The sequence below is a fragment of the Daldinia loculata genome, assembly GCF_022478755.1.
Source record: "Daldinia loculata strain CBS 113971 unplaced genomic scaffold F4817scaffold_32, whole genome shotgun sequence".
NCBI lineage: Eukaryota > Fungi > Ascomycota > Sordariomycetes > Xylariales > Hypoxylaceae > Daldinia > Daldinia loculata.
In genome coordinates this window covers 72878-94862 of record NW_026054886.1, presented here as the reverse complement: position 1 = coordinate 94862, position 21985 = coordinate 72878, and the positions used below count along the sequence as shown (strand labels likewise).

Below are 21985 nucleotides of genomic sequence, written 5' to 3'. Positions count from 1 at the left end.
ACTAGAAGCTACTTGCGTCTTCTCATTTTACTTAATACTGGGCCCACCTACTAGGACTACAGCCTAGACAACTAGCTGGGGGCATATGTAGCCCCGAGGAGGTATATGATTAGGCGGAATACGTAAACACAACTTCTACGGCGCGGTCGACCTAACTCTTCAGCGCGCTATAAGCCCGTCTACCGACTAGATTCCATGTCATCATCCAAGTCTTCTACCCAAAGCAGCACATAATAATGTCTGCACTATACTATAGACCTACCCATATCTCTAAGATGGGCTCTCAGGCTTTTGGGAACATTACCGTTGCCTACATATAGGCATGCGCTACACGTTTAGGTTGAAACGTTGCTATGTAGCTAGCACATGCTCGGTTATTTTGATTCTCCGTATTCTTTGGACGCATTCATTAGATACACGCACGAGGCGACCGTCGTCCGGGTTCAAGATGGTCGGCTGATACCGCGTCGGCGCGTCGGAGCCGCATATGCTGGATGTCTGGTAATTAAGATTATCCAATGGCTAAGGAATCTTATTTAGGGATATTCGACGATGGAGACTGGGAGTTTCGGCCTCTGATGCGACTGAGAAAAACTGGCAATAAACCTGCTATTTACTTTACTCGTTTGCGATAGTTACTTTGTAGTATAGTCTACTTGAAGGGTAAAATAATATTTAGCGCCATTGAAATAAATTTTCAACGAGATTCTAATTATGTTATCATAGATGGTAGAATGTACTAAGTGCGGGAATGCAATGGATACCACGGTTACTGGGAACAAGCGAAATTAGGCCCTACTAGCTACCGGCTGCAAGCAGCCACAATATCTTGTAGAACCGCACGAGGCACCGGAAAGAAGGCCTTAAAACCCCAAACTCCAACCTCTAGATAGATTACACTCTCTTATGTCCTTTCTTATGTCAGGCGGTACTCTAGCTCTGTTCCCTCCAAGGGAGTACTCTAGACGTCTAAAGCGCCAGAGATGCGCCGCTGTAATTACGCAAGTAGATATAGCAGACCAATAGACGTAAACGTTATCATCATCAATGGATACCACGGCTAGGAACAGATAATCTAACTTGTGTTACTACACTGACCTAGAACGCACTTAACTCTAAGCCAATAGGCATTCGTTTGCTGCCGGTAAGTTAATGCAGATCACTATTCCATCTTCTCATAAATGCCCGAGAGCTAGTTGATCCTCTTACATTACGGAGCTGATAGTATATTGGAACAGACTATACGACCGTACGTCTCAAATATCGTGTCCTTATACAATCATATTCTTGGGTACCACGCTCGAAGAAACTACACAATATGAATCCTTCTATAGGTAGAACGTTGCTCAGAAGCTACCGTTTGCGTTTGCCATCGTCGTCTTCAAACCGACTGTTCTCCTTTTCTGTTCCCCGTATGTCGTTAACGGAACCACCTCTATCTCCTGAGCAAGCCAAGTTGGTAGATATCATCATGAGTGGACACAATGTATTCTATACCGGCTCGGCAGGAAGCGGCAAGTCTACAGTCTTAAAGGCTTTCACTAAAAAGCTACAGGACCAGGAAAGGACGGTTCATATCATTGCTCCAACCGGACGGGCGGCCTTACAAGTTGGTGGCTCCACCATATGGTCATATGCTGGATGGACCCCGGACTCGATGAAGGAAGGCATAGAGGCACTTCTGCAGGACGCGCAAAGAAAGCATTGCAGGAAACGCCTCAGGAATACCGATGTTTTAGTTATCGATGAAATAAGCATGATTGAAAACTTCCACTTTGAGCGGCTTAACGCAATCATGAAAATGAGTAATAGGTCCGATATGGCTTTCGGTGGTGTCCAGCTAGTCGTTACCGGAGACTTCTATCAACTTCCACCTGTGCAACCCTTTCGCTTTTGTATCAAATGCGGGAGCGAGATGATCATAGATCGCACGGAGGGGTTCTATACATGCACGGAACACGGCCGCTTTTACGATGAGGACAAATGGGCTTTCCGAAGTCAGGCTTGGGAAGAATGCAACTTCGTCCATTTTGCTCTGAAGTCAATCCACCGGCAAAGCGATGAGACGTTTATAAGAGCCTTACAAACGATTCGAATTGGGGACCCATTGACAGAAGGTCAGACCAACTTGCTCATGGATCACCCGTGCGTTACAACAAATGCAACTAGGCTCTATGCCTCGCGCAATGAAGTGCGGGAGTTAAACACTCGGGAGTTTAAAAGGATATCAGCGACGAAGTATACATATAAATGTGTGGATAGCTTCTTATGGAACGAGAAAGGGCATCCACATCTCGAAAGTAAGAATCGCCGAGCAAAAGACAAATCCTTACTAGCACTCAGTGAGCATCAATACGAGAGTTATGTCGAGCTAAAGCAAGGCATGCTCGTTGTGCTGCTTTATAATCTAAACTTGAGCCAAGGACTATGTAATGGCAGTCAAGGTATTATCTGTGGGTTTGCGAGTTTCGATCCCACGAAGTCCTTGACCGTCACGCAAAATAAAAGAGACACTGATCCTACGAAACCGCTCGAAGATATATTAACCCATATCACTTCATCTCAAACTGATAAGTTCATAAAACAGGTTGAGACGAAAGTCTGGCCGGTCGTCAGGTTTCACAATGGGTTAGTAAGAGTAATTGCACCACATTGCTCCACAACCTGCTTGGGCGATGAGCAGCCATATAGTATCCTCAGCCGCACGCAGATACCGCTAGCTCCTGCGTGGGCGATGACGATTCATAAGAGCCAGTCGCTGACGCTCGACCGCGTCATAGTAGATCTGTCGAAGGCATTTGTCGAGGGGCAAGTCTACGTCGCCTTGTCGAGGGCGAGGAGTCTAAAAGGCCTTAAGATTGAAGGCAGTCCGAAAGACTTGATGGCTGGGGTAGGGGCAAGTCCTGAGGTACGAAAGTTCTATAAGAGAAAGTTTGGGATATGATGTTTTCCAACGACCTATTAGATCTCTAGTGTTAAAGTTAGAATGCTATATGTACTGTATATAAACGTAGCCTTGATGAGGAATTAGTTGATATTGACTAGTTCTAATTGCATATGCCTTATGGCTGCTGTCCATATAAAGCAGCTATTTTTAGCTATAATAGTTTATAGTGTTTCGACATAGTGTAACCTTTGAGAGTATTCATATGTCATTGGGTACACTTAGGGATACGTATTATGTCGGTGTCTTCGTGCGGAAATAGAATCACTGGGTAGGTAACAGCGACTAAGGGAAAGACCTCACTTCGAAGCCGACAATATGGATGTTGCTCAATAAGGTAGGTAGTTAGAAGATGGTTACCCCTAAGCTCTTGATGAACTGGGAAGTAGAATAATTAGGTACTTTCATTGGCTGTATGGAGATCACTGCCTTGTTTTCGCAACCTACATTATATTACTTAGGTTCTGCCACTCGTTGGATACGAGTACTGCGAATGAATACGAGGATATTCTTGTCACGAGGTGGAACGAAACAGTATGGAAACAACTTCGTTGTTCCGCAAGGAACTCTAAACTACCTATGAAGATCTATCGTCTATACATACTGAACAGTTCCTTTGTTCTAGATGTCTCATCTAGAATCCTGACAATTCTTACTCTTTGATATACCTAACTTATTATCACCTGAATTCAAGCCATATAAGGACGTGTGTATATCCTTAAGATGTGTTTGTATAACCATCTGCCTTATTAGAATTAAGTAACAAAATCTGACCAAGAGGACGGGCCGATAACTCTCAATCAGGAGTTGTATTAAGTACACCAAGTTCATATAATACCTCAAGAAAAGCACATGTACCCTTGTCAGATTTGGAATTTGTCCCCTGGGACGATCAAACAGCGGTAGCCGAACAAAGGTCAACTCATGCGTCTGAGTTTATCCGGGGAAACGAAAAGCATCTAAATAGGATACCGAACCAGGTTATGTAAGTCTCTATTTCCACTGCCGGTGCTATACAATCCGGGGTTGTGGCCTATATGACAGCTGCTAATGCGCCAAGATCAGATGCAGACACATCCTATTATCACCTTACCATTGACTTGTGATCTGAAAACGTACCATTTAGCTCCCTAACTAAGCTTTATCTGATCCTCACGGAGGCAGGCCCGTGAAAATCTTGCTGGTTTGGTGCTCTCTTGGGTGTTATTTTTACCATAATGGTAGCTAACACAGCTGGTCTAGAAGTAATATGCCCCCAACTGCGATCCTTGGCGTGATAAGGCGAGACGATTCTTGGCCGTTCAGTCAACATTTATGTAGAGTCGCCATCGCTTAACTCCCCCACGATTTTCCCACGGTTAGTGGAAACCAAACCTAGCCAGCGGCAATACTCGCAATATTCCGCTGCGATGTCAGGCACAACGTGACAATCCCCCCTGTCTATCCCCGTAGCGTGAATGCATATTCGCGGCTCGTCGTTCCCCATGGGAAACTGGGACCAGGGGGTGATCTCGGCTATATTCGCGATATTAACCGCCATGCTTCTATACGACGACACCCGTGATGGAACGGCAGCAGCATGCAAAAGGAAATGAAGAAAAATCTCCGGGGAAACCTGAAGTAGGGAGATTCGTTCACCCGGCCACGAGTTTAAATAGGCGACGAGTTCCGCATCGTGACAGCGAGCCTGAAGAAGCATCTACAACGATCGCCTTCGCTCTTCTCAAGATGCAGCTGACCGTGAACTCGCTCGCCGCCAGCCTGGCGCTGCTCGCGCCCAGTGTCCATGCGCTTCTACGTTTCTCGTGCTCGCAGCTCGTCGTCGAGCGTCTCGACCCGCTCGTCTTCCCCGGCGTCACGGGCTCCCCGCACGTCCACCAGATCATCGGTGGTAACGCCTTCAACCAGTCCATGGAGTACCCGCGCATGGATATCCCAAGCGAGGCCACGTGTACCACGTGCACCTTCGCCGAGGATTTGTCCAACTACTGGACTGCCGTCCTCTACTTCCGTGCCCGCAACGGCACTTACAAGAGGGTCCCGCAGATGGCTAACTCCGGTTTCGAGGGCGCAAACGGCGGCATGACCGTTTACTACACGCCTAGCTACAACAACGACAAGGTTACTGCTTTCAAGCCTGTGAGTAAAACATCTGCCTAGCTAGAGATACAACCTGGAGGCTAATCGTAAATCTAACCCCTAGGGCTTCCGAATGATCGTCGGAGACCCGTCATACCGAACCGAGGCCCAGGCCAAGAAGTTCCGTCAGCTTACTTACACCTGCCTCGACAACATCCTCACCCGCACTGGTGAGACCCTTGACATGCCGAAGAAGGTCTGCAAGGCCGGCATCATGGCTAACATCCGCTTCCCGACGTGAGTACTTACTGCTAAACCAAGCCTTTGCCTCCTGAAAATGAAAACGCCATACTGACCCCCTTTAAAGCTGCTGGGACGGCAAGAACCTCGACTCAGCCGACCACTCGAGCCACGTCGCGTACCCCAGTGGTACCTTCGAGAGCGGCGGTGCCTGCCCCTCGACCCATCCGGTCAAGATCCCCCAACTCTTTTACGAGGTCATCTGGGACACACGCGCGTTCAACAACCCCAACGACTGGCCTACCGACGGCAGCCAGCCCTTCGTCTGGTCCTTCGGTGACACGACCGGATATGGAAATCACGGTGACTACATGTTCGGCTGGAAGGGCGACGCTCTCCAGAAGGCCATGGACTCCAACTGCAACATCAACTGCCCTCAGCTCCAGACCCAGTCCATCTCGCAGGGCAACCAGTGCAGCAAGAAGGTCTCCGTTAACGAGGAAATCGACGGCTGTAAGTAACACCTTTTATTCACTCTGACTCCGCGCGTATCCTATTGGATAAATATTCTAACACTTCGTATTTAGGGCTCAAGCAGCTTCCCGGCGGGATGCCCGTCACTGATGCGACTGGCAAGGTCCTCTACTAAGCGGGCGGTGTTTGAATGATAGTGTAACGAATGTATTTAATGAGTAGAAAGATTAATGGTTTCGGTACAACGAAGACTGGCGTGTAGGCGCGATTTTATCAAGATAGTCTAGCTAATACCTAGACACTCAAGCCATCAAAGTTCAAGCACCTGATATTGGTTCATAAGAATGTATTCATCTTGGCCTCTATGTGCTTTTAATGTACGCCATAAAACGACAAATCTCTTATACCTTAGGTAGGTTAGGTGCCTAGCTTAGTTACTGTAGAAACTCGCTTCCTAAGCTATTGAGAAATTTGTCATGGTGACATATGCCCGGACACTAGGACATTCCAAGGGCGTGGAAGAGCTCGAGTGCAGTCTGTTGTCGTTCGTCAGAAGGGTCATGGCGCAAATCGTCATAGGCTCCAGAGTCATTAATTGCGGCGACGAGCCAAGAGTCTGTAGTGATATGTCAGCCAGAATGAAATTCAAGTGAAAGTTATATTAACTTACGCTCATAATCGGTGCCAACCTTCATGAGAAGAATATCCCATTTGCGCGTGGCGATCTGGGGGCAATCCAGGAGAGTACCTTCTGAGCTAGCAGTGCAATCATAGATGATCATGGCATCCCAAGTGCAGGTCGAACAGCTCTCTGGCGGTCCCTTGAAGAATTTCCACTTGCTCCAGATGGAGCAGAGGAAACCGGTGGTGGCATTAAACACGCCTCGTTTATCCGCCGGGATGGTGATCTTGACGTGGACTGGGGGCACATTAGCAAGGGCGTGTTGTATTTGTAGGGACGGAATAAGAGCTCACGTTTTTTGTTGAGACACCTAGGGGTCGAAACGAAATCTCCAGGTTGTTCTTCATCACGTCGAAGTTGCTGTTCATGCGTGACGAACCATCCATCTCCAGGAAAGACTCTCACCTCCAAATCACTGATAGTCTATAAAATGTTAGCAACATAGAAATAGGTTCCGCGGGATGACTTACCATCTTGAGGAGGTAGCTTGTGTGATCGTATCCGATAAAGTCGACAGGACCGCAGTTGAAAAGCTCAAGGTCTCTCTGAGAGCAAGGCTCGAAGCCCATCCAAAGATAGGGGCGGGCAGCCAACGTTTCCCTTCCACGGACGAGTCTCACACGCACATCATTGGCCTCGCCGGTGTGCTCCTGTCCTGCCATGATGTCCAGATGAAGTGATATGGAGACTGGAAGGATATGGATGTAGAATATCCGTGTTCTCTAGTCCAGTTGTAGAAATTACCTAATGGAAGCTGGAATGCGGTGGGAGGGGAAGATGAAACCAGGGAACAAGGTCTTCTTAAATAGATGACTTGAAGAAAAATTTCTATGTCTCTAGGTGTGGCTTCCTCGACTCAAAATCGAAACAATCGAGAAATACGGGGCTACACTGTAAGTTGCTAGGCGGAGAACTAGAATTTATCTACTGTTGCTGCTTTCACATGATGCGAACTGTAATCATGACTCTATGGCTTTATCTTACTGCAGCTGCCAACAAATGTGGTGTTGGAAGGCTAAGGAAATAGCACGCGAGGTGAAAGCTTGATGCAGATTCTTAATTTCATAGTTCGAGGGCTTTCCTTTGAAAAATGTTCAGTGTTAGTCATATCTTCACTCACGTACCATCTAGTGTCACGATCCAGCTACGGGGCTACTGCTTGCGTGAGTTTCTTCGAGATGCCTATCATCTAAATATACTCGGTTGGGTTGATATCGGTAAGTTTCTTATAATCTGCTTGTGTTGTGTAACTCGAGGGGATACTGCTTAGCCCCGTTGAGCTATCGGCTGGGAGACTCTAGGCGAGTTTAACGGAATCGAAAGTTTGACGAAAATCGGTACCTAGACCTACCTAGGTAGTTAAGGAGAAGTGTTGATGGCTATCCGTGTGATTAAAAACTTATATTAACAAACCGTAACAAGCAAGCACGCATTGCCTTTCATTGAGCCTTCTAACATAGAATCAAAGGCTACTCGTATTAGCTGGGGCGTTACTTGTAGCACGATCCGTGTAGCTTATCTTCATGATATTTAAAGATAGGTACCTATATATAGGAAGTTTACTTCATAATATATGTTATGTACTTGTCAAACTAGAAAGATTCGTGCGTAGCTTACCACATATACGCTTTTTAGTGTGTCCATCTTCATATGCCTTATTTGTTCAAGTGTCCAACAGCAGATTCATTTTAACCAAGCTTTTATTCTAATATATATGTAAGAACTTCATAATTCTCAAATACAACTTATCTAGAGATGGAGAGAGTTTCGATGGCGGTAGGAGTTATGGCAGATACCTAAGGTATTTACCTAGGTAACTCTCGATAACATAGGCCCAGTATACTACAGTTAGAATCAATTAGGTAAAGCTATTAGGCTAATATTTCCATATTTTTTTTCGTTGTTAAGGAACTCGCAAAGTGGGAAACTATTGTTGTAAAGACCGCAATAATAGTTGCTGACACAACTGTTTAAAACTACAAGTCATAGTTGGTTGCCGTATACGAAGCTTGAGCATCTGAATCTAGCGATGTGACACGCGAAAACTATTTTAAGCCAAGCAGATAGATTGGTATTCATGGTAACAAGCGAGATGGGACGGATCATTTTCGGTAGCTTGCTTGTACGCGATGGTAAGTGTCGAATCGAAGGTGTAGTTAGCGAGGTGTGACACTAGACTTACAGGATTGGGAAAAAAGTAACGCTCAGCTGGAATACAAGTAGACGTGGTGTCTTTTACGATTTAGATATTGTCTTAGTTGAATAAATACCTGACTATTGGCATCTTGTATCGATTTTTCTTATTATATCTAAAGCTTTTACAAGAATAAGTAGAGTAGGAGTATTGCTTAATTTAACAATTAAACTCGTTTCCTCATTGCATTGGAGAATTACTAGAATCCTAAGCCAATGGTTATGCTTGTCTTACTCAAGGACGTACAGTCTCCGTCTACATATATAGTGTAATGTTACACATATTGTCTCAGGAGGCGCGTCGTGGCGGACCGAACGTATGCTAAATAAACCTCAGGTGCTTGGTTAAGATATTAGTGCAAATAAATCGCTACGAGGAACAACGGCAACACCAAATCCCGAGGCTGCGTGGAATTGTGAATTGCGAATACGCCGAGCTTGGGGTAGACATCTATCCCAATGGTTGAGTATCCTAGGTAGGAAAGGAAAGGAAAGGAAAGGAAAGGGGGGGCAAGCCTCGGTTCCTATCTACTACCCCAGCATTTTTTCTCCACTGCTTCCAGGCTGGTTTGCGGGGATAGCGACCGAAAAGGGACCATTTCAACCCAATCCCATTCGTCACCGTCACCTTCTCTTATAGCCCTTACGTTCTAGAGCCAATGATAAGGCTCACGTAGCGAAGAAGCCATGAGTTGCATCACTATGGGCTACGGCACCAACGAAGTCATTAGTTCGGCTCCGTATCCGCCACGCCCGAGCGAGTTCTATATTAATATGATTCCTCTTATATACGAACATACAGCTCTGACTTAACCTTGTTTACGTCTGTGAATCACAAGAAATTGTGAGCTCTGAGTTTTCGTGATAGAGGCATTTCGAACCGATACAGCTGCCTGAATCCCCTCTTTTCGGGATAGTTCATTCGCGGGGCGACGAAAAGCTATTACTTTTTTCGGGGAAGCTATTTGACACTTCATAAGGAAGTAAATTCGGAAATATTTTAATCACTTCTAGCTGCGTTTCTTTCTTATCATTCTCGCGATATCTATTCCCGCTATGGTTCTAGAATCAAGATGGACGGTACCAATACCGAATTGCTCCCTGCCAAAATGGGTATTTGGGTCCTCCTTCGACTCACTTCCAGATAATCCCCAATTCATTGATGTTGACCGCCCGGAAACGCATTTCATCACCCAATCTGATTTTCGGCTGTGGTCGAAGCGGCTGGCCTTAGGATTGATGCGAGCAGGTTTGAAACCTGGCGATCGCGTACTCCTCTTCTCTGGCAACTCGCTCTTCACACCCGTAGTTTTCATGGGTATTCTGATGGCAGGGGGAATTTTCACAGGCGCTAACCCTAGCTTTGTCGCTCGGGAACTTGCTTACCAGCTGAAAGATAGCGGCGCTTCGTTTCTAATTGCAGCCGACGCTAGCATGGAGATCGCGATAGAAGCCGCTGACAAGGCTGGTCTTCCGAGGAGTCGAATATATAGCTTTGACATAAGCGCTCTTGATAAGCAACCGGCTAAGGCACGACTCGGGACTCAACATTGGACTTCTCTCCTCGCCCCTAAGAACGATGCAGTCAGGTTTGACTGGGCTGAACCCGCCGATGCGAGAACGACAGTATGTGCTCTTAATTACAGCTCAGGGACGACAGGTGTGCCGAAAGGCGTCGAAATCACACATTATTCCTATGTGGCGAACGGCCTCGGGGTTAACTACATGGAGCGACTAGATCCTGAATATGATGAAAAGAAGAAACGATACCGCCGTTTAGGCTTTTTACCGATGTATCATGCATACGGCCAGACCTTCTTTGTCTGCAACTATCCGAAAGAAGGCGTTCCAGTATACATTATGTCTTCGTTCAACTTTGAAAAGATGCTGCAGTGTATTGAAAAGTTTCGTATTGACGCTCTCATCGCCGTGCCACCTGTCGTGGTTCTACTTGCCAAAAGTCCACTTAGCCGCAAGTATGATCTCAGCAGCCTCGAGAGTATAGGCTCTGGTGCCGCACCGCTAGGAGCCGAAGTCAGTGATGAGGTCGCTAAGCTTTGGCCAGACGGTGCTTTGAATCTTCGTCAGGGATGGGGAATGACAGAATTAACATGTACGAGTACAAGTTGGCACCCTAAAACGGCCGGTAAATCCGCAGCCGTCGGCGAATTATTGCCAAATTGCAAAGCGCGTATCATGAGAATCGACGGCTCGGGCGAGATCACCAAAGCCAATGAGAGGGGCGAGGTATGGATTACTGGGCCTACGCTCTTGAAGGGCTACTGGAGAAAGCCGGAAGCTACCGCGGCCACCCTCCATGTCGATCCAGATGGCACCCGTTGGCTGAAAACAGGCGATGTTGGGTTTGTGGAGAAGTACGAGCCGGGTGGATTGTTCCACATCGTTGACCGCATCAAGGAGCTCATCAAAGTGAAGGGTAACCAAGTAGCGCCGGCCGAACTTGAGGACGTATTACTCGAAAATAAGGGTGTCCGCGACGTCGCTGTCGTGGGCGTTACGATTAACGGCGAGGAAGTGCCACGTGCGTACATTGTGCCAGACCCCGAGGTAAAGCAGACGGAGCAGGAAATTGCCAAGTGGATGGAATCGAAGGTTGTCAACTACAAGCGGTTACGAGGTGGTGTGAAGTTTGTCGAGGCCATTCCTAAGAATCCGGTAAGTCTAACAAGATGTGCGTGCTCAACGAGAACTCGATGGCTAATAGGTACATGTAGTCCGGCAAGATCCTTCGCAAAATACTGAGAGACCAGGCAGCGGACGAAGTTGGTGATAGCAAACCAGGAATGGCGAAATTAGCCTAGAGTTGAACTTGGACAATACCTAGCTAAGATATTAAATTGCTTTCTCTTGAAGATGCATGTAGGGATATAAAGAGAATTCAATGGTATATATACATTCCTCTGGGCTTAACAGATTCACGATATCTAAGAAACTCATGAGGGATATTAGAGGCTGCTTCTCCCAGCGCTGGTGTGGGGGCGTATTCCACCAGTACACGTACCTTGTTTTTATATAAATTTAATTCAACGTTTAGAATTTCAACCGCTGCACTAGTAATCAAGTAACTATTAAGACGCCTATCCCTTAGAAAAAGAAGGGTTATATAGATGTAGGTGCGTATGTGTCTAGTCCGCGGGGGTTAAATCCGTAATTAGTTCTTTGTGCACAATAGTTATTCACATTGTTAGATCGTGAGAGGCTATTTTGTCTAGCTTCCAGCTCCAATGACTCAGACCTAAGACAAAGGGGCTAGTTTTGATATATTAGTAACTACATTAAAGTGTACTTTCTAGAGTGTAGTATCAGGCTAGGTATAGTAACTATCCTCTAATAAATATGTTTTAGCTAATGGGTAATAGGAGTAGGTGCCAACATACTCCTTTAATATATCGTATACTTTGGCTCTCTTTCAGCTACTTAATTATTTTTCCCACTCCATGTCCGATATATTATCTACAATACTGTGCAGCCCCAACCTTCCTCCTCCAAACATGTCAATTCCACCCTTGATGTTAAGAGGATTGTCCGGCTCGTCTGGGTATCCATAATGGCCCGTGTTGTCCGATCCAGATATCCAGCAGCGGCGCATGAGATCATCTGCCTCCTTATGGAAAGCTTGAACTCCAGGTTTTCTTTGAATTAACGGTCGCATCTTCTGGAGAACCCTATAGAGCCAATAGCGGCGGCCTCGACCGTTCACCATGCTGTAGTTGGTTATTTCGCCAGAGCGATCCACATGGTACACAATGTCCTGTAATTTGAGGCCATCCACGCAGCGGCGTCCAGTTAGGTATAAGCTGGTATTACGAAGTTTGTCGAGATCGTTGCTTGGGTGGTGGTCATCAGTCAAGGCACGGAAAAGAAATATATGTGGCCCGCCAGATTGACCTCTTCGTAGCGAGCCGTCGCATATCTCAAGAGTTATCACTTTACCGCTCTGAAGCTCCAGGGCAATCTTCCACGTGTTAGGTAGTGGAAGAAAACGATCCTTTGATGGCAGAGCGAACAACCAGACGCTTTCTACAATTTCTTCCCAGATGAGGGGCCAGACGTTAACTGGTGTGGAGGAGGTGAGGCCGAACCAGAAATTGAGGCTGAAGTTGTATGCGGCTATGTCTAACTCCTCACGCGAGCGGGTGGTGAGGTGGTCTGTGACGTGCTTGAGCTCTGTCTTCATCTTGGTACGATATTAGTACGATTTAAGGTGAGTGTAAAGTGACGTTGGTATTATTAGACTACCTGGTTGAAAGTATTAGTAGGCAAAGTGTCTTAATTCCGAAGACAGAGTTAAGTTAGGCGTTTAGTTTGCAGTTGGAATTCTTTTAGCTTGAATAGGGGCCGAATAAAATTATTTTTATACGCCATAGACCTAATAGCTAACTAGGGAATTGTTTCCTATCAATATCTAACTATGTCGTAGTTTAGTAACAGAATCAATGTATGCGATGGTTAAATACCTATACAATAGTGTGTATTGTGACAAAGAGACTGTTGTTAAGGTGTGATACGATTTTTAATGAAGTGGAATTTATTTGGGTTCTTAGACTAGTAGTTATGGGATAGTAATCATTAACTTACGTAGGATCTGAAGCCAGAGTCTCCTTAGGTAGGCTTGGATGTGTTTATAATATAATAACTATTCGTATTGGAGTTAATTAATTTTACTGTAACTTAGGCACATAGAAGTAATAGTCGAAGAAGAACTGATGCTCACTTGAATATCATACTAAGCACTTAACTTACTATTACGATGATGTACGTTTCTATATATTCTTAGAGGTTACCTATGCCCTTATGAAATAAGTTGAGCATCACCCTATATAATATAAACACATTGCAAGTCAGTTGTTTTCTTCTCATTCAATGAAATTTGTTTACCGCCCATAGGGCTAATGAAGACCACAAGACGGTAATGGGGTTGTCTTTAGGTACATTTAATCGCCTGTACCGATTATTAATATAGGTAGTTGTAAAAGTAATATACAGGTAGTGCTATAAGTCTATCTAGGAGTTATTAATCTACTTGACCTACCTTATATTTATGATTGGCTATGGTTGTCGATATTGACCACAACTTCTTGCTATGTACACTATATGAGTTAATCTCAATGGGCAATGTGCGTATACTGTCTAGATACACTGTATATGCTACGCCAACACCGCAACCGTGGTTTAGGAAGATGTTTTGAAATAGATCAAAGTATGGAGTGTTGGTATCGTACGAGGTTACCGAGATACCTTACCCGTATGCACGTATGCGCGTTAGACGGACACTGGGGTTTTCGTGCTATACTTACATAGGTACATCAGGGTATACACGACCTAGTTCTTGGTATAGACCGGCAATTGAGAGCAACCTTCAATTGATTCGGCTATATGGCCCGAGCGCCTAACCCCCTTCAACCACAAGAAAAAAAGGAAGCTGGCAAAGCGAAGCGCTGTAGTATTATGTTAACGACGCATGTTTAATTCGTATATGTCGGAGACCTGCAGCGCATGCGCGTTTATCATTGATAGGGTGCTGATCTGATTGCACCAAGAAGAAAAAAAGGTTGATTCACAGATCGATCGACAAGACAGAAACATCGCAGGAACGGGAAGGGTGGGAAGGGTGGGAAGGGTGTCCATTCAGCCCACCGATTCTTCCTGTTCCTATTTTCTCCCCCTTCTCCCCCTTCTCCAAAAAAAGAGGCTGGGCCAATTGATAGTGGAGACAAGAATCGCGTACCCAGCCTCCCCAATGTACAATACGAACTCGGAACAGTTTAGCTGTCATAAATCTGTCAATTTTCAATTGAATCGACACCGCTTCTAACATTTCCCAATTCCAATTCCAATTCCAATTCCAATTCCAGATTCCAGATTCCTTTGTTTGTTTCGTTTTCTCGCACTTGCGATAGCCACCAAACTACGCGCCTCGTATTACATACTGTACATACTGTACATACCGTACATACTGTACATACCATTCATACCGCCACGATTCATGAAATGAAATGAAATGAGCAGTAGTACATCTCGTCATCGTACCACTATGAATTCACCCTCCTCTAGGCCTCGTCCACGCCAGGCCCAACAACCACGTGACTACGAAGACGCAGCGGCAGCGGCAGCGTACCACAACAGCGGGAAAGCCCCGCGCTTCGATAGCCACGACGACTTTTACGCTTTCCTCGATAGCAATCGAGGAGGTCCTATGTCCGGCCTAGGTGCTAATCCAGCCCCCAGCGCGAATCACGGTGCTGCGATTCAAGGCCAACCCTCACAAATACCTCCACAGCAACAGCAGCAGCAGCAGCATCAGCAGCAACAACAACAACAACAGCAGCAACAGCAACGCTTTAGCCAAGGCAGCCAACCTAGTAACAGCCCGTCGCAGCAGAGCAGACCGCCATTGACAAATTCCTTTCCCCCACAAGGAGGAAACACACCGAATCAATCGCGGCCTCCGTCATATTCAGGCAGCAGTCGTTCCGAGGAGATGCTCGTAGCAGACCGTACCAGCGGCGACGGCAGAGTCCAGCGCCAGAATGGCCGTCGCGCCGGACCGAGCAAGCCTGTGGCAGGACCGCGACCGCCAAGTAGCTCTGGCGGATCCTCCCCGCCACGGAACTCAGCAGGATACCCGACCAACCACCCGCAGATCCAGCAAGCCCAAGCCCAAGCCCAGGCCAAAGCAGTAGCAGCAGCAGCAGCAGCAGCATCAGCCTCCTCAGCATCCGACCCCAGCTTAGCAGTCCCCAATGCCAGCCTAGGCGCGTCCATCCAGCGGCTCAAGAGCCCCAGCGTCATGGATTGCGTGCTGCAGCCGCTAGACCAGAAGGTGCACGAATACGCCGAAGTGATGCACCGCGAACAGGACGAGATGGACCGCCTAGACGCCGAGATCCGGGCGCTACAGGAACGACGCGCCGACGCCGAGACACGGTTCCTAGAGGCCAAGAGCAAGCACGATGACTACCGACGGCAGTATCTAGACGTCGAGCGTGCTATGCGCGGTGAACCGCTACCTCCGCCTACCCCCCGGGAGCTGCCTCAACCGCACCAGGTACCGCTAGCACGACAACACACGCGGCCCATGAGTTTCCAAGACGATGAGGACGACGACGATGACGAGTTTGCGCCTCCGCCGTCGTCTCATCGTCGCATTAACTCCCAGCAGTCATTCGGGCGGACCTCGCAGAAGATGAAGGGAGGTCGTTTTCGGTTTAGTTTGTTCGGAGACAAATGAACCAGGGGTACCTGATTTGAAATTTAATGCTTGAAAGATATTTAAAGGGAAAAGGATGATTGGTGTAATAAAGATGGATGGACATAAGTAATGATTTATGCTAACGTCTTCCACTTATCAATGTAATATGATGGGATAATGGTAACGACAATTAGAGCATGTGGACGGGCGTCATGGAAAATAAATTTAAACTTTTTCAGGGCCTCGGCAGCTGAGACCCCCTCCATGCTACACCTCAATGGGAAGTGTAATTGGACTCGGAACAATCGATTGGGGGAATAAGGAAGCTATCAAATAATCTATTTTTACCTATTACCTAGGAACATCGCACATGCTATATTTCGTGTTAGGACAATGCCAGCTGAATCATCCCTCTCTACAAGCTCGCTAGCTGAACTTAGCACATGCTAGAACTCGTCGAGCTCGTCGAGATCTCCTAGATACCCCTCCGAATCAGCCGATGCTATCGAAGCAACTTTGAATAGATCCACTACCACTCGACTCCCATAATACAGAGTCTTTCGAGCTGAGACGACCAACCAAAAGTCAGCGTAACGCGTGCGTACAACAGTTGTTCTTCGATATCTCTAAGTGCAGCGGTGTCGAAGATTGTTAAATCCTCCCACGACTGCTCCACGAGGTTGGTTTCCGAGTCATCCCCGATTTGTAGTTCGTTCGATGTGCCTCCAAAAAAAAGTTGGGACCAAGCATCATCGTGCCACACGAGCTTACTAGCCGTAATCATGCCGCTTTCATCAATCATTGATCCGATTATACGTGGGTTGACTGCCAAATCTCGTCGCGTATCGCAATTCTTGCAAATTGCAACGGGTTTATTGGCGTAAACTGGCATACCACAGCTGAATAGATAGTTAGATTGGCAAGATGAGATGTAATGTTGGACTCACCACTCAAAGCAACAAAAGGAATGTTTCCGCCACTGTTCCATCAATCCCATCTCGAGAATAATAACATTCAATTTCCCAGTGAAGTCGAGTCTCGGCTCGGGATTACGTACTTGATCTTCAATATCGGCGATCGTGAATAATAAACCGAGGGCCCCCCGTGTGGGAGACCACAATAGCCCGACTTTTAGCAAGGCTCATGCTTATGTCATCCCCTTATGTCATTACTCCGAAATTTAGCCGCTCATTCCACTAAGGTCACGTGCCGCCACGCCGGGCCGCGCGGGGGGGGGCGCTCGGCCCTCGCTTCGCGAGGGCCTCGCACCCCCCCCCTCGCGCGGCCCGGCAGCGGCGGCACGATGCTCTAGCTACTTTAGGCTATCCTCTCTCGTAGTATTTCCTTATTCGTGTAAAAAGAAAAGAATATAAAAAAGAACGTGTGGGATTCGAACCCGGCTTCCTGTATAAGTCATGTGGTGTTGTCCCGAAATGGGTTAGTTTTGCACTAAGAACATGTGACCTGTATATGGGCCTTGTATTGGCATATGGCCACCTAATGTGATTGGTTAAATTTTTAGCCTAAACCTGGTGCACAGGCCACCTTTTTCCCCAATCCTTTTATCTCTCTTATCAAAAGCCTTTTTTATCAAAAGCCTTATCCTTTTATCGGCTTATCAAAGGTCTTATCTCTTATCAAAGGTACGTACCGCCGAAAATATCCACACTAAAATTAGCTTAACGCTAGTCATGCAGCTAAAGCCTTAGCTTCATATCTCAGCCAATGAGAAGCCTGGGATCCAGACGCTAGTGGGGTGCACAGACGAATTGCCTAATTAGGAAATACCATCTTGGCCAAACACAACATCCCTCCTAAAAGTCGGGCATTCGCTTAGGGCCACGAATCGCAAGATTAATATCCCAAGTATCATAAGGGAAGGGGATGTGTACGCTCTGCCTCTTGCTCATATTCTTCACTTTATCTCTAAGCCAGTCGGCATCTGGGAACTCAGGATCCACGTCGACCATTGAGGTGTAACCAATACCAAGTCCAGAGTGTGGATCATCCTGTCGACAGGTCGGTTTGGATATAAGGAGAATAGTTCGATTTGGAATCCAAGTTTTAGCCGAGGGAACTTTATCCTGCCACAGCTTCAGGACGCAAGTTGCCGTATCGTCAAAGATGCTTACGTCCACCATATCAAGATCACACTGGCGTTTTTTCGAGTGGACAATTCTACGCGGTCCGACGCTTCTCACGCAGACAAGAATCCTACCCTCTGCCATATCGTATCCGGTAGAAAGATAAGCCTTTAAAGTCATGAGAGCAGGGAGATAGTTATACTCCTTTAAATTACAATCCAAAGGACGGCGCAATATACGGTGGCCATCCGAATCGGGAGTGTCGTCATGGAGGGCAATGTGGTTTGCAATGTTGCGGCCAGGATAAATCCTAGTAGAAGATGCACAAAACGGTATGTTGCCCGTACCACCCTGAGTTGAAGCAGCAATAAAAGTCGCCCAAACCGTGACTCTCTGGCCAAGAAGTAATTGGTAGTCGGATGCTTTCGCATAGTAAAGCTTAACCTACAAGATCTATTAGCGTCGAAATATAAAATAGGTCACTAGATCCTAATGGTCATACTGCAATAGCGCCTGATCCATCAGATACGACAAGGAAATGATAGCCTTGCTCTTGGGGGTTGGTAGAAAAGTTTACAATCCTCCCAGAGATTTCATAGTTAAAGGGACCAGTCTGAAGGAGTGAAATGGGACATTGTTCGTATGATCGTGGTGGCTTCCAGGGTCGTGAAAGCGGTTTCATCACTACTTCTATTTCAGATGACGTGAAACCATCCCCAGGGGCTTGAGAATCTGAGGAATCATTATTTACGTCTTCGGGATTTAACTGTACTTCCCTCGAATAGAAGGTCTGGATGGATGGGAAAGAGGTACCCATGTTGACGAAAACGGCTTGGTAAGAGGTTAGGTACCATAAAGATTGATGAGAGGTGTCGATATTCTTCTTCTAAAGTTTCCTACGTCGGCATGGATGTTGGTTTGGTAGGTGCTTCCCACCGATCCATTGGAACTTCCTTATTTTAATATCCCTAAGGACGCACCTACTTCGTTGCCATTTTCACCAGAGCACGCCTTACAAGGTAGGTACCTTAGACCGAGAGCATCAGTTACATGTATCTAATCTTGCATGTGAGGTAAGTGCGTATCAGATGTACATAAGGTACCTAAGCCGGTTTCGATAAAGGTGGCTTATTATTATTTTAGGTGCATTCGCTATATTCTTCACGCAGTCACTCATAACCCATTACGAATACCCCCACTATCCGATTTATTTTTCTCTCGTAGTATAACCCCCCTAAGAAGAATGCGCACTTCGTCTATCGTCACAGTAGCTATTTAAACAGCTTAAGGATCTAGATTGACATCTATCTATTACTATAGCTCTAGGCTCCCTTTTTGTCGGGCTGTGGCTTAAATGACTTACAGGCACCCGGGTTACAGCTGAATATTTGAACAGTCTGTGGCGAAGATGCCGAAGTAAACAACACAACATTGAAATAGTCGAAATACACTGATTTCTAATTTGTCCAGCTATCATCAACAAATCCCAATCCAGAACTCTTCGACTGAACTACCTAATTAGGTATCAACCCCTAATGTTGTTGTATGTGGTCTGTCTATCTATTTCGCAGATCCACACCTTCCTAATGGGGTCGCTGCATACTTCGGGTCACATTGCATTGATGTTATAGCTTATTTCAACGACGAAAACTTTGGCATCTTTATCATTAAGATTAATTATTGAGAGTCTTTAGAGAATATAGATAAATAGAAGGTTTCGCTATTGGTATGCTGGCTGGTTTGTAGCTCAGAAGACCGCCCAGGCTATCAACCTATCCAATCAACCCAACGTTTTATATTAGACTGTGATACTGGTAAGTAAGACTAGGGCGATAACCATGCTTGCGGTGGCAAATTATAAACAGCACGGTAATAGAGCCTAGCCGATATATCTTTTCGGGGTTGTACTATAATCTCAATATTGATCATTATTTACATAGACCCCTTGCAGGTTATATTGTAGAAAGTGGATGGACTTCCGGATAGTAATTACACAAGGTCAAGAACCCGAGAGGAGAGATATTTCATGGCTTGGATTTGTATTTGTATATATACTTTCTACACTAGGATAAATAATGTAGCCGCAGGTGGATTGCTTTGATAAATCTTGGTTTGCCCCATCATCAAAGTTTGTGGGGATAGCTTCTTTATTCGCTTCTTTTTTCGGCGATAGGCACTAAAGTTGAATCGGTAGGTAGTTACAGTAGGGTACTAATAGCGCTAATGGGAAAAGAACGCCAAATTTGCTCATGGTTAAAGCGGTAATGTAGGTAATAAAATCCTCTAGAAGGGTATGAACTAACTATGTGTTTTTAAGAACGTATTATTTCCACGGCGGTGTGACCTACCTAACCTTAGCTGGTTCACTCAACACCCCCTCCCCCGATATCGAGATTCTACAAAGCATTGCTGTTGTACAAGCTTACGGTCTTGTGGTTGTGGGGTGTAGTTGGTAATGTCAGCGCTACTTTAAGCTTAATTGACCATGGGGAACTGATATGGGGAAGATTCTGACGACATCATCTATTCCCACATGTTGTGTAAAAGGGGCTGTAAGATCTTTGGGTTATGTAATGGAGATCGATCCTCTGGGGTTTGAAGTAAAGTCTCTTATTCTCGACGTTAGCTATCCGGACACCTTAACCCCAACCCTGGAAAGCATATAACTTACGCAAGTAGTATAATGTATAACTAGTGTAAAGTATTGTTGTTCTTAGAGCGCTGTAATCGCAGGGCCAAGCATGTAAGGATGTTGAGTGTGTTTTCATAACCTTTATTTTCCCCTCTTTTGACTTATAAGCTTGATCAACGTGGAAGATCCAGCCCGCTAGCTCATAATCATTGCGCATTAAGATAATCTAAAGTCGTGTCAAGTCTAGATCGAAGTCACGCGTATCGTAAGTGGAGCATTGTGAATAATAAGATAGGTATTGGCATGGTGCTAAGCTAAAAATGATTTAACAAGGCCGCTAATTCGAATCTTTCTGACTAGAGCATCATCCATAGGATTCACCAAGACTCGAATCCAAGTATCTAACAACAAAACATGAAGCTTCACGCGGATTGCCATTTCAAGACTTCCTAATGGCGAGGAGAAATGATTTCGTCATAATTGAATGCGCTATATATAGAACCGGGATGGTAGTTAAGGGATGACTTAGGTATTAAAGCGGAGAGATCTATAGTGCTTATAATTGGTCAAATATAACGTAACGAGACGGTTGCGTGGTATTAGCCAACCAATTTTAAGAGAAATGTAATACGGTACAAGCACACACTTTACTAGATACCTAAAAAAAGGTATAAAGCAAATATGTACATGTAGTGAGCTAAGTTAGTTTCACCATGTTGTGTGTTTGCGTACCACAGTGAGGACAATCGCGGTTGTTAACAATAGCAAGACGCAAGCTCGCCGAATTAAGTACCTACAGCAAACCATACATTTGACAATTCAACACGTCTTTTTAGTCATGCATTGGGACGTCGACTCGGGCTTTGTCCGTCTGCTACGCATGTGGATAAAGTACCTAAACTTAGGATACCTAGGCTAAGCCGAACCACCATTGTGTGCACGAGTTTTAGTAGCGGGGACATGAAAGCATGGCACGTGCAACTATTTATTGCAAATAGACATGAACTAACAAAGAAAACCCAACAAAAAGCTTTAATTTGAAGTTAGAAGTCAGGGAAGATGTCAGTACTAGACCCGAGTCATTCGAGGCTATAAGACAATGCTAAACAAAAGTCCACATGGCCGGTAACTACCCTAAACGATAAACGGTCTTTTCGTTAACCGTTCCAATCAGTGAAACAAACGTTAGGATGCGACGTAGATCTGGGGCCAATCTGGGGTAACTAGCGGTGGTTAAAGTGGAGAGGCTCATTACCTATCCTAGTCTATTTCTAAGCGTATCAACGTCATCCCAGCGGAAACTAAGAAGTTCCACCAAAGTAGCCGAGCTAGCTGTCCTCGCTAACATGCTAACAAATTTTTTTTTTTCTCGCGTAGGTATTACCTTGTTAGTGCCCGAGGGTAATTGGGTGTGCTACAATCTCAAGCTTAGGACATGAAAAGG

At 45.8% G+C, this 21985-nt stretch overlaps 7 protein-coding genes across 7 annotated transcripts; 3 read left to right on the top strand and 4 right to left on the bottom strand.

Moving 5' to 3' along the window:
* Positions 1-4672: 4672 nt before the first annotated feature.
* On the top strand, positions 4673-5912 carry F4817DRAFT_359471 (uncharacterized protein; the record flags this gene model as incomplete). The annotated part of the gene is made up of 4 exons (XM_049306164.1): positions 4673-5083; positions 5148-5320; positions 5391-5776; positions 5851-5912. The coding sequence occupies 4 exons, from the start codon at positions 4673-4675 to the stop codon at positions 5910-5912; spliced, it is 1032 nt and encodes a 343-aa protein (XP_049157972.1).
* Positions 5913-6047: 135 nt separating this feature from the next.
* On the bottom strand, positions 6048-7081 carry F4817DRAFT_316961 (uncharacterized protein; the record flags this gene model as incomplete). Its single annotated transcript, XM_049300747.1, has 5 exons — positions 6048-6099; positions 6242-6353; positions 6408-6656; positions 6713-6842; positions 6890-7081. 5 exons carry the CDS (start codon positions 7079-7081, stop codon positions 6048-6050), a joined length of 735 nt encoding a protein of 244 aa, XP_049157971.1.
* Positions 7082-9209: 2128 nt separating this feature from the next.
* On the top strand, positions 9210-11699 carry F4817DRAFT_340903 (acetyl-CoA synthetase-like protein; the record flags this gene model as incomplete). The annotated part of the gene is made up of 2 exons (XM_049303698.1): positions 9210-11288; positions 11348-11699. Coding segments are annotated over exons 1-2 (1702 nt in total), but the record flags the coding sequence as incomplete, so codon positions are not given.
* Positions 11700-12054: 355 nt separating this feature from the next.
* F4817DRAFT_316959 (uncharacterized protein) lies at positions 12055-12810 on the bottom strand (the record flags this gene model as incomplete). The annotated part of the gene is made up of 1 exon (XM_049300746.1): positions 12055-12810. One exon carries the CDS (start codon positions 12808-12810, stop codon positions 12055-12057), a length of 756 nt encoding a protein of 251 aa, XP_049157969.1.
* A 1464-nt stretch (positions 12811-14274) lies between these two features.
* On the top strand, positions 14275-16180 carry F4817DRAFT_340900 (uncharacterized protein). Its single transcript, XM_049303697.1, has one exon. The coding sequence runs from the start codon at positions 14635-14637 to the stop codon at positions 15862-15864; it is 1230 nt and encodes a 409-aa protein (XP_049157968.1). The 5' UTR covers positions 14275-14634; the 3' UTR covers positions 15865-16180.
* On the bottom strand, positions 16181-17062 carry F4817DRAFT_340898 (uncharacterized protein). The gene is made up of 2 exons (XM_049303696.1): positions 16773-17062; positions 16181-16724 (listed from the first exon to the last, which is right to left on the bottom strand). Exons 1-2 carry the CDS (start codon positions 16820-16822, stop codon positions 16355-16357), a joined length of 420 nt encoding a protein of 139 aa, XP_049157967.1. The 5' UTR covers positions 16823-17062; the 3' UTR covers positions 16181-16354.
* A 396-nt stretch (positions 17063-17458) lies between these two features.
* On the bottom strand, positions 17459-18726 carry F4817DRAFT_366106 (uncharacterized protein; the record flags this gene model as incomplete). The annotated part of the gene is made up of 2 exons (XM_049306947.1): positions 17459-18353; positions 18412-18726. 2 exons carry the CDS (start codon positions 18724-18726, stop codon positions 17640-17642), a joined length of 1029 nt encoding a protein of 342 aa, XP_049157966.1. The 3' UTR covers positions 17459-17639.
* Positions 18727-21985: the final 3259 nt, after the last annotated feature.

What these genes read in the sequence shown, in the direction of transcription:
- F4817DRAFT_340900 (XM_049303697.1), top strand. Translation starts at nt 14,635, where the DNA reads ATGAGCAGTAGTACATCTCGTCATCGTACCACTATGAATTCACCCTCC.
- F4817DRAFT_340898 (XM_049303696.1), bottom strand. Translation starts at nt 16,822, where the DNA reads ATGGGATTGATGGAACAGTGGCGGAAACATTCCTTTTGTTGCTTTGAG. An exon ending in TCCTTTTGTTGCTTTGAGTG is followed by an intron (nt 16,725 to 16,772) that starts GTGAGTCCAACA and finishes CTATCTATTCAG; the next exon opens with CTGTGGTATGCCAGTTTACG.